General features: G+C 44.7%; 1 protein-coding gene across 2 annotated transcripts in view; it reads right to left on the bottom strand.

Annotated features, from left to right (window-relative positions):
* Positions 1 to 12278, bottom strand: part of LOC123749131 (probable cytochrome P450 49a1) — a 457485-nt gene that overhangs the window by 168273 nt on the left and 276934 nt on the right. For both annotated transcript variants that reach the window (XM_069334715.1, XM_069334714.1), the window contains exon 5: positions 1118 to 1194. In XM_069334715.1, the coding sequence (XP_069190816.1) occupies positions 1118 to 1194 (77 nt within the window). The remainder of the gene's footprint in view (positions 1 to 1117; positions 1195 to 12278) is intronic.

Here is a 12278-nt window from a genome sequence, read left to right as displayed (position 1 = left end):
GCTGGTTCTCAGGTGTCTTCCCTGTCCCGTTGAAATGTACATTCCTCTCCCTCGTAGCCTCGTAGCCTGGGGGGTGGCCTCGGGGGTGGCCACCTCCCAGGGTGGCCTCGTAGCATGGTGGATAGCGCGCAGGACTCGTATTTCTGTGGCGCGGGTTCGATTCCCGCACGAGGCAGAAACAAATGGGCAAAGTTTCTTTCACCCTGAATGCCCCTTTTACCTAGCAGTAAATAGGTACCTGGGAGTTAGTCAGCTGTCACGGGCTGCTTCCTGGGGGTGGAGGCCTGGTCGAGGACCGGACCGCGGGGACACTAAAGCCCCGAAATCATCTCAAGATAACCCCTTCTCCCAAGTCTGGACGGGATGTTTTGGGTCCCGAGTTTGAATCGACCCATCAGTCTGCTTCCATTTCTACGGAAATTGGTGGAACGCCTGGTACACCTCCGACAGCAGTGGCTTGTGGAGACTTCGAATCTCCTGCCAGAGGGTTTCAGTGGATTTCGACCTCCGGGAAGGAGCACGATGGACTGTCTCCTCAACTTGGTACATCAAATAATGTACGCTTATCGCCGAACGAGGGGTGCCTCTTGAAGCTTTCTTTGACATCCTGAATGCGTTTAACTCTGGATCACATCCTGCTGTCCTTCAGGGCTTGGCTAGCCTAGGACTCTCGGGTTACGTGATGAGGTGGTTTGAGAACTGTCTACAGGACCTCTCTTTTAGAGTGGCGGTGAGTGATCCCGTCTAGTCACCGACAGACAGACAGATAGACTGACAGCCATTATCTGTTATATTAAACATTTTATAGGTGGATATATTGCGAATATAAGCATAATTTCCCGTAGGGCATGCAGGGTTAAGAAAGACTAGGAATATTTAAAGTTAGTTTTGAATCAAATTACCATGTTTGAATATCTTGTTATTTAGATTATTCCTTATTTTTGGACAATTAATATTTTTTTAGAAAAAAACAGCATTTTTCAAACTTCTTTACCTACGTTATCCAGATGCTATCTGTGTACGTGAAAGTTAAACGGCTAAAAATGATATTTGAGCTGATAAAACGTGAACATAATAAAGGAGCCAGGATGATGTAAGAGAGGCCGCCAGTACTCACACTCAAGCGCCCACTTGAAGAGCTCGTCCATGAACTCCCCAGGAAGCTCGTTCTTGTCGTCCCGCAGTCCGCCACATCTGTTGGGAGAGTCGAGAGGTAAATATACCTCTGCCCAGTTAGCAACATCAGAGACAGCTATATGGATGGACTGTAACATTGCAAGCTAGAATTTATTCCCATCCCCATCCTTCCATGGCGAGAGACGCGGTAAAATGTTGCAGGGAAGCCTCGCATACCAACACCTGCCAGTTTGGTGGTCTCTGACTACACTAAGATGTTACGAAGGTTCCAACACACGAGCCCTGATAGCTGGGGTGGCGGGGTGACGTGTCTGGGGGAAGCAGGCAAGGGTGACGTATCAGGGAAGCAGGCGGGGTGATGTGTCAGGGGAAAGCAGCAAGGGGATGATGTGTCAGGGAAGCAGGCAGGGGTGACGTGTCAGGCGGAAGCAGGAGAGGGTGACGTGTCAGGGAAGCCGGCAAGGTTGTTGTGTCAGGGAAGCAGGCGGAAGTGACGTGTCAGGGGAAGCAGCAAGGGGTGACGTGTCAGGGAAGAATGCCGGGGTGACGTGTCAGGGAAGAATGCCGGGGTGACGTGTCAGGGAAGCAGGCAGGGGAGACGAGTCAGGGTAGCAAGCAGGAGTGACGTGTCAAGGAAGCAGGCAGGGGTGACTTGTGTTCTGACTTGAGGGGGTTGGGCTTATGGAACTTAAACCTCCAAAGAGAACTCTGGTTGCTGCACCAGACTGTTACTTGCGTACAGGTGGACAACGTCCCCAACCACCCTCTGCAGGAACAGACAACCGATCTCGGCAGCCACACTCCCGCTACCGACGGTCAACCAGCAATGAACTCTGGAGTGCTTGAAGTTTTCTCAGGAGATCACCCTGTACGCCTCTTGATCTTGGAGAGGGATTCAGCATCACATATCTAGGGATGCGCTCCAACTCTGGCCTCGTTGGCCTGTGTACACACCCTACTTGAGCTGCCGTGACTCCCCGCTCTCTCCTTGATTGGAATGCTCTCCTCAATCCCCCTTTTGCAAATTAGTAGTTTCTGTCACCCTGTCTACAGCTGTGATCCTTTCTCTTCATCTCTCTCTCTTCTGCTTTCTGGGAAGCCTCACCAGGACAAGAATAAAAGTCAGCTAACAACATACATTTAATAAACAAAAGAACATATACAATACACGAAATATGAGCGATAAAATATTAACATACAACACTCTAAGCTACTATAACCTGGTAGCAATCCAATATCCTATCCTGGCTTCCCCAACCGTCCATATCAAGTGGCTGCTCAACTCTTGGCTCGTCATTTACTACTCCCTCACCAAGTAAGGTTAAGTCTCATGGTAATAATATGGTACAATCAGCCCTAAAATATATATAAAACTCAGCCTATGGCTGTAACACTAGAAACATCAGCATAAAAATTCCCCAACACAAAAAGAATTCAATCTCTCACCTTCCACTGCGCCTTACACACCAGTAAGCATTCAAACACTCCCCTTATACATCATGTGTGATCACCATGAACCTCTGTTCTGCTCCTAAAGGCTTACTACCATGTATAACTCTAGGTTCTTCAAAGTAGTCAACAAGGCTCTTTTGCAGTCCTCCTAAACTGCTACACAATGACGCTCTCATCAAACACCAGTGATGCTTCACCACTGATCCCACAGACACGTGAAACTCCTCTTCACTGATCCTTTACACAGCTTGAGGTCCACCCCTCACTATGGGGTTCTGCTCTACCTCAGAGTTCAGCCTTCACTTCTCCAGCCTCGAAGTTTCCTCCATTAACTTCTTCCTTGGCCTCGAAGTTCTTCCATCAACTCCTCCCCCAGTTTACCTCCAGCCAGAGGGGGAGGAGCAGGTCAGGATGCACTCGTCCTGCCTTTCGACACAGGCCTAGGCCTAAGTGTTAGTCTTTAGTGTGCCAAATAGGTCAGCTGCAGCGGCACCAAGTCAACGCCCCTCCTGCCAACTGTGGTAGGCCGTGAATGTGTGGATTGACCAGAAATCATAGCAGTAATTACTTATTTGGCGAGATTCACGATCACTGAGGGGAGCAGTGTGTGGAGGACGGGTCACCAGCTACTACCTGGCTACCCCAGGCACGACTCGTGTGTAAAATAGTCCTTGTGCCCTCCCTACCCAAGGTCGCGGTTTGTGTGTGCGACTGTCGTGTTTACACGAGAGACCGCTAGGACACCCCATACTGTATAGTGCCCCAACACTACGTGTGAGAACTGCGACCATAGTGCTTTGGGAGGTGTCTATATGTGTGTGCAAGGTAGAGTGTAGTGCTGAAGGCATACCACCCAAGAACACATGAAATGAGCCACAGCCAAAAGATGGAGCGTATAACGACGAGAAGTTGGTCGAGACAACAAGAGAACATGGCTAGTATACACGGAGACCATAACGACCCCGTTCCTTGCATGGGCACCCCACCCGGGGCCCACCGGTAGGGGTCCCCCACATGGGGACCTCCGGGCCAGCGGAGGATGATAATGATGCTGGCTTCCAACTAGTCCAAAACAAAGGAAACGTGAGATGGGACATGCGACAGGGTGAGCAGCAGCAGCAGCAACAACGATGATAAGACGATGATAGTGAGTGGCTGTTGTGATCTCAGCCTGCAAGAGAAACGAGTCTCCCTCTTTGAGAGTTATTCGTCAAGCCTGACCTGATTAGAAGGTCTAGCAAATATTGAGGTGATAACGCATATGTAAAATAGTTGCTTGGATATGTATAACAGTTTAAGATTATGGGCAGTGAAGAAGGAAACAGATAAATGACTGGCTAGGAGATGTGGACATTTTGCTGGAGGCGTGAGGCTCGCTTCCGGAGGACCTTGACCTCACTTGAGTGCCAGACATCGCAGGAGAAAGCCGCGCTCCGTGAGCTCCCGCCAGAAGGGAACCCCTAGTGATATATCTCGAAGAGAAGAGAAGTGTGTAGACGTGCCAGCTGTGGAACCGAGCTGGGAACGTTGTGGTCTCAAGTCCTGGTCGACGAGCAGAGTTCAATAAGCTGCTCAGAGGCATTTTCGTGGGCTGTGTGGAGCGCCCTGACCAGACGCCGTCAGAGGGAAAGCGCCCTCAACCAGTTAATCTGTGGTTTGTCTTTGGGGAAGAAGTTGCTGAGAACTTCGAAGTCAGCCTAGATGAAGTAATTGATGAGACTCCAAGGTAGTGAAGCAGAGGACCTCGAGCTGTGAGGAGAAGCAGTGAAGAGGAGTGTCACGTGCTTCTGTAGAGGTGGTGTAGCAGCCAAGAGAGCTGTGGAGGAACCTAGCAGAAGGGTGAAGCACCGTAGTTACTCAAGGAAACTTCATGATAGCAGCCTGGAGAAGCTGCAGAGGATCCTGGTAGTGAAGCCCGGAAGAACCTAAAGATATTAGGGTAGTGAACTTCCAGAGGTGGAAGGGAAGTACTGGTGGATTACTTGTAGGGAGTTGATAGTGTTTGGTTGTCAGTAGCGTGCAAGACGCAGTGAGAGGTGAGTGATTGTTGGTATTCTGATGTCAAGGAGTGTTTTACACTGAAGTTTAGAGTACAGTCGTAGGCTGGATTACCTAAAGACGTATGCGTTCTAGGACTGATAGAGTGATCGATTGATCATTGTTGTGTATTAATGAACATTTATACTGATATGTTATTGCATTCAAATGCTGATTTTCTTGGTACACATTTATAGATACATATATATATTCTCTTGCTGATGGTGCAACAGTGTATGTAGACTTGATCAACTTGAGGAGGTTGATAGTATCAGGTGGTGAACCAGGAGATAGGATACCACTTGATAAGCTGATGACAGAGTTCTGATGGTGTTGGAGTGCAACCTGATTGTAATATTATAGAGTATAGGATTCATTATTATTATATGTGTGTATGTATTGTGTATGTGCTTTGTCCAGTAAATGTATCACAATTTGCTGGTGTTTGCCCTTGTCCTAGTGAGGCTTCCCAGGAGGTAGTAAAGAAGGAGAGAGAAAGAGAGAAAGAACCAAGAACCACTGCTGTGGACAGGGTAGGAGGTAATACTAGTAAGTCATAGGGGATTGAGGAGATCATATCTCATAAGGAGAGAGTGGGGAGTCACAGCGGCTCGAGTGGGTGTGTGCACGTGACAACTAGGCTAAGTGTTGGAGCCGCATCCCCTAAACGTGTGACGTTGAGCCCCTCTCCAAGAGCCAGAAGCGCCAAGGGTGATCTCCTAGTATAAGCACTCTACCGAGTTGTGGGTTGGGTTGTCCATAGAGAAGGATCAACGACGACAACACCAACCAACCCACAGTCTATAATAGGCACACCCTAATCTTTCCTGAAATGGGATTGACAACAGCTGATAAGTACAGATGGATTATTGAAGTCGCCTGCGCCCACAGAGCAGAGTATCGCATAGAGAGCAGGTGTATAGGTGGCAATGTTAGTGCATGGGTGCAGGGGCACAGTGCCCTGCAGTACTTCACAGAGACCAGTCTTGAGTATCAAGGTAAGAATGTTAAATTGTTGGAAGCAAACCCACAGACAAGACAAACTTAAATTATAATCAAGAACTACAGTATTCATGTTGACGTGGAATTTCTCAAGGTCTTTAAAGAGATTGTTTGGGTCGAACGCAACACTGGACCAAGGGGACTGCCCAAAATCAGGCAATCGCTCTGTGGAAGGGAGACCTGTCCCCAGTCATTAAAGTACCAGGCATGAGGGCATGCAAAGTGGAGAGGTATATTGGCAGCCCATCCTTATGTGGCAACTGTCAACGGTGGGATCACGGAACGTGGCAGTGTGATCGCCCAATTAGGTGTGGGTGTTGCAGTGGCTCTCACGACACCAAGCAGTGTCTGGCTAAGCTTGCACTGGGTGGGGGTGGCGGGGTAATACCTAAATGTGTCAACTGCAAGCAGCCCCACCATGCTTGGAACAGGTATTGTAGCGCGAAGCCTACTTGGCAGGGCTCGAGGCCACCAAATCAAACCGCAGGTGGACCAGTGAACAGCGGCGGGAATAGCTCGGTGAACAGTCTCACAGCAAGCCAGGGTCCAGTTCAGGGACCAGCCCAGGGTCCAGCTCACAGTAGACCGACAACAGTCTGGGGTAGTGATCACTCAGTGAACAAGGATACCCATGGTGGGGAGGGGAATCAGGCATGGGCCGTGGGCAGGAGCCAGCCAGCCCCATCTCTTTGGCCTTCCCACCTCTTCCCCCTCCAGGAAACCCACCAACCCACACCTCAATCTCTACCCACGGTGTCACACCACCACCTAACCTCCAAACCCATACCAATAAGAACATAAGAACAAAGGTAACTGCAGAAGGCCTATTGGCCCATACGAGGCAGCTCCTATCTATAAACACCCAATCCCACTCATATACTTGTCCAACCCGTGCTTGAAACAATCGAGGGACCCCACCTCCACAATGTTACGCGGCAATTGGTTCCACAAATCAACAACCCACTTGTGAATTAGTTCTTCAGCCTTACCCTGGGGGTCTTTGTGAGCCGCAGGCCAGGCTCTGCCCCCCCTTAGCTCTATGAATTTTTGCCCACACTTGTCTTGCAGATGTTTCCCATCCAATAGGCTAGTGAACTCAAGCCATTGTCTTTCCCGCTCTTTAATCTTCTCTTCCCTGGCTACTTGACACACAGTTTTAAACAACTCTTGGTTACTTTCAGTGGGATGTCTCCGGTACTCTCTACCCATGTCTCTTACATTTGCATTAAGCATCTTTATGTAATCGTTCTCATACCATTTTATTTGCTTCCTCTGAGGGTTACTTTTTATCTTTTTATTCTAGCATAGTTGAGGCAGTTGATAGTGGTAAGGATTGTGATGTTGTGTACCTTGACTTTAGCAAAGCTTTTGATACAGTGCCACATGAAAGACTGATTAAAAAGATAGAGGCTCATGGTATTGGGGGTGCTATATTAAACTGGATTAGGGCATGGCTATACCAAAGGAAACAGAGAGTTAGTATAAATGGAGTCAAGTCGGAGTGGGAAAATGTTGTAAGTGGAGTGCCTCAAGGCTCTGTCCTGGGCCCTCTGTTGTTTATAATATATATAAATGATTTAGATTCAGGTTTGAGTAGCAACATTTGCAAATTTGCCGATGATACGAAAATCGGTAGGGAAATTAATTCGGAGGAGGACTCACTATCACTTCAAGTTGATCTAGATAGGGTTTTGAAATGGTCAAAGGATTGGCAGATGCAGTTTAATGCTGATAAATGTAAAGTTCTGAGGTTAGGTAATGATGATAGAGTTACAAGATACGAGCTAGATGGTGTTGAGATTGCGAAGTCGGATTGCGAAAGGGATCTGGGAGTTATGATTAGTAAGAATTTAAAACAAAAGGATCAATGCATAAATGTTCGTAATAAGGCAAATCGGACACTTGGATTTATTAATCGCAGCGTTAGTAACAAGACACCTGGTGTGGTTCTCAAGCTATATCTTGCTCTAGTTAGTCCCCATTTAGATTTTGCAGTTCAGTTTTGGTCGCCATATTATAGAATGGATATAAATTCACTTGAACGTGTTCAGCGTAGGATGACTAAGTTAATTCCCCAAATTAGAAATCTTTCATATGAAGAAAGATTAACAAAGCTTAAGTTGCATTCACTGGAAAGGCGAAGAGTTAGGGGTGACATGATAGAGGTTTACAAGTGGGTGAATGGACATAACAAAGGGGATATTAATAGGGTATTAAAAGTATCAACACAAGACAGAACACGAAACAATGGGTATAAATTGGATAAGTTTAGATTTAGGAAAGACTTGGGTAAATACTGGTTCAGTAACAGGGTTGTTGATTTGTGGAACCAATTGCCGCGTAACATTGTGGAGGTGGGGTCCCTCGATTGTTTCAAGCATGGGTTGGACATGTATATGAGTGGGAATGGGAGGTTATAAATAGGAGCTGCCTCGTATGGGCCAATAGGCCTTCTGCAGTTGCCTTTGTTCTTATGTTCTTATGTTCTAAGAAAAAACTGAGTTCAGTGCTACTTTCAGGGGGGAAACAGGAGAAGCAAAAAATGGCATCACAGATCAGTCTGCTACCTCGAAGAGCTTCACCTGCTTGAGCAAGCCCGTAAGCTCCTCCCTGTAGGGAAAGGATAGGTCCATTAAAAACTGAGACAGGTCAAATAACAGATAGTGATGAAGAGATGAGTAGTATTTTTAATAAATATTTTGTATCTGTATTTACTAAAGAGGAACTTAACAATATGCCTTCAGCCGAACAAGTCTATGTGGGTGGGGACGAGGACAGGTTGACGAGTTTAGCAGTTACCAGGGAGGATGTTCTTAAACAAATAGTAAAACTCAAACCAAACAAATCCCCAGGGCCGGATGAAGTGTTTGCTAGGGTGCTTAAAGAATGCAAAGAGGAGCTTTGTGACCCACTGTCAACCATATTTAATAAATCAATAGAGTCAGGCAGAGTGCCAGAGTTTTGGAAAGTTGCTAATGTGATACCAGTTTTTAAGAAAGGAGATAGATCACTTGCGTCTAACTATCGACCAATTAGCCTAACGTCTATTGTGGGAAAGTTACTCGAATCTATAATAGCAAATAAAATTCGTCTTCATCTTGAAAAACATAAATTAATAATTGAGTCGCAACATGGTTTTATAAATGGCCGTTCATGTTTAACAAATTTGTTATCTTTTTATTCAAGCATTGTTGAGGCAGTTGATAGTGGTAAGGATTGCGATGTTGTATACCTTGACTTTAGCAAAGCTTTTGATACAGTGCCACATGAAAGACTGATTAAAAAAATAGAGTCTCATGGTATTGGGGGTGCTATATTAAGCTGGATTAGGGCATGGCTATACCAAAGGAAACAGAGAGTTAGTATAAATGGAATCAAGTCAGAGTGGGAAAATGTTGTAAGTGGAGTGCCTCAAGGCTCTGTCCTGGGACCTCTGTTGTTTATAATATATATAAATGATTTAGATTCAGGTTTGAGTAGCAACATTTGCAAATTTGCCGATGATACGAAAATCGGTAGGGAAATTAATTCGGAGGAGGACTCACTATCACTTCAAGTTGATCTAGATAGGGTTTTGAAATGGTCAAAGGATTGGCAGATGCAGTTTAATGCTGATAAAAGTAAAGTTCTGAGGTTAGGTAATGATGATAGAGTTACAAGATACGAGCTAGATGGTGTTGTGATTGCGAAGTCGGATTGCGAAAGGGATCTGGGAGTTATGATTAGTAAGAATTTAAAACAAAAGGATCAATGCATAAATGTTCGTAATAAGGCAAATCGGACACTTGGATTTATTAATCGCAGCGTTAGTAACAAGACAGCTGGTGTGGTTCTCAAGCTATATCTTGCTCTAGTTAGGCCCCATTTAGATTATGCAGTTCAGTTTTGGTCGCCATATTATAGAATGGATATAAATTCACTTGAACGTGTCCAGCGTAGGATGACTAAGTTAATTCCCCAAATTAGAAATCTTTCATATGAAGAAAGATTAACAAAGCTTAAGTTGCATTCACTGGAAAGGCGAAGAGTTAGGGGTGACATGATAGAGGTTTACAAGTGGATGAATGGACATAACCGGGGGGATATTAATAGGGTATTAAAAGTATCAACACAGGACAGAACACGAAACAATGGATATAAATTGGATAAGTTTAGATTTAGGAAAGACTTGGGTAAATACTGGTTCAGTAACAGGGTTGTTGATTTGTGGAACCAATTGCCGCGTAACATTGTGGAGGTGGGGTCCCTCGATTGTTTCAAGCACGGGTTGGACAAGTATATGAGTGGGATTGGGTGGTTATAGAATAGGAGCTGCCTCGTATGGGCCAATAGGCCTTCTGCAGTTACCTTTGTTCTTATGTTCTTATGTTCTGTAGAGAGGTTACCTCCCTGGGAGGATGACTCATGCAAGATTATCATCAATGAAATGGGCATGAAAAATTCCATCATGTTACCACAAAAAATGAGGCACAAGTATCTCGAGGAAATTTATAAAGAAGCCGGAGATGAGCTGGATCAAATCTACACTGACGGGTCCTCTAATCCTGTCAATGGAAGGGCTGGTGCAGCATACACGGTAATCACGGATAGTACTTTCCAATGCAGAATTGAAGAAAAAGCGCGTATTGAGAACTATGCCTCTTCAACGCAAGCAGAGCAAACTGCCATTGTTATGGCGTTGCGGTTTCTTGAACGGAACACTAATGGTGCAGGGATTTGCAGGGATTCAAAAGCAGCACTGCAAAGCCTAAGTAAAAATCGGACAGAAAATCTTGCAATAGTCGCTGAAATTAAGAGAGCTGTGAGAGTACTTACATAAGAACATAAGAACAAAGGTAACTGCAGAAGTGTGGGACATTTGGGGCTTGAAACTAATTATTTAAATATTAATGAAGTAAATTAAATTACGAAGGACCACCCGCTTTTATAGTAAAGAGGGAAACTGAGAATTTCTGATCATTAGATAATTCCTAGATGAACCAGTAACTATGGATAAAATACTAGAGAATATGATCATAGAAATAATTAATGGGCTGTATAATTAAATGAATCAAACCCTCAAACACCTACATTGGGGGGTTATTACTGGAACTCAGTACGTCCAGGAACTAGTGTGGTTCGTTCACTAATCCAAATTATAATAATCTAATCCTATGAATTATTGAGAAACCAATGTCATTGCCATTAATGGGAACATAGATTATGAGTATAATAATGATAATCACAATAAACGCATGTTAATCCAAAAGAATTCTGCATGTAAATAATTCCAGATAATTAATAAATGAATACAAAGGAATCTTAGCTTAATGACGATTCCTTTGTGTAAGTCACGACGCTTCCTCTAATTCCCTGGGCTCGGCTGGCTGACGAGTGGGATGGATTAACATGGGAGAAGGCGGCAGGGAGAATTCTTCTCACGTGCTGCAAAACAAATATTTACAGTAGCAACTAATTAAACTACGGAATCTCTATGTTCAAGAAATTAATATTTACAGGCGATAATGCGTAATGACCTGTGGTTTGGTGTTGGTATACGTCGTCACGGCCAATCACCCAGCTACTATACTACACCTTACGCGATGCATCAAATAAGGATAAGATACTTAGCTAATATGGGCACTGTATAAGTTTTAAGATTTCCGATATTCGCGTCCCAGGCTCTGGCTTCACCCTATCCTGGATAATGGCGCGCTTCACTGGCCGGTCACGTGTAGTCAAGAACCAGATTAAAAAGGTTCCTTATGTTACACCGACACCAGTTGAAGATATTATCTGCAAGGTTGTTCACGCCTCACAGTGGCGACTTTCATCTGAGGATGGATAACGTCTACCCTGATGACTGGGCAATGGCGTCTCCTCGTGAGCACGATGAGGACAGGTCTGCTCGAGAGCTTCCATCCACGTGTACTGGCGTGCCCTCCTCACCCACGCCGCGTCTCGCGTTCATTAGACAAATTATTGTCATGAATATTAGTATTTCTCGCATTTGCGCTTGAAATGTTGGAGACGGGATGGGTTTATTATTTAGAAGAGGGAAATATTATTATTTGCCAATTTAGTGATAGTAAACATATAAGGGAGAGGAATTAATGTCTCTCCATGGCATTCACTTGTGACGTTAACTTTTATTACTAGATAACCGCTATGACTCTAACGCTCTATTCGGCTTTTAGTTGGAGGTCAATTTATCTGTAATTAATTATCACACAGAACGCCTTGGTTATAGAGAATCGAATTTAATTCTCAGATACATTGGATATAATGTGTTTATTGTAATGAAATCTGACGCAATACTGGCGTCGGGTGACGTGAGAATTCTAGCCTACTGCACAGATGAAATTATTAGTACATGAGAATTCTACTTGGTGATAATTTTACTTACTACAATAATTAGTAGAGTTAGTAATAAGTAATGAGAATACAACAGTGTTGTATTTGGTGTTGGAAATTTCCAACATAACTCCGGGGGGAGGATTCTAGGGTCGTAGTGTACTGTGGAGTACTGACCTATCCCGAAGTGATATTAAGATTAGTACATTAGTAGGTTAATATGTTAGTATGTTAGTACACACACATAACGAACGTCCCGGATTTATCAAGGACTTACAAGAACTTGAGTCTTGCTATTTACATGTCAAATGAAACAT

Source organism: Procambarus clarkii, chromosome 31, assembly GCF_040958095.1.
Source record: "Procambarus clarkii isolate CNS0578487 chromosome 31, FALCON_Pclarkii_2.0, whole genome shotgun sequence".
Classification (NCBI taxonomy): domain Eukaryota; kingdom Metazoa; phylum Arthropoda; class Malacostraca; order Decapoda; family Cambaridae; genus Procambarus; species Procambarus clarkii.
Note: the sequence above shows the minus strand (reverse complement) of the source record. Positions and strands in the feature narration are given on the sequence as shown.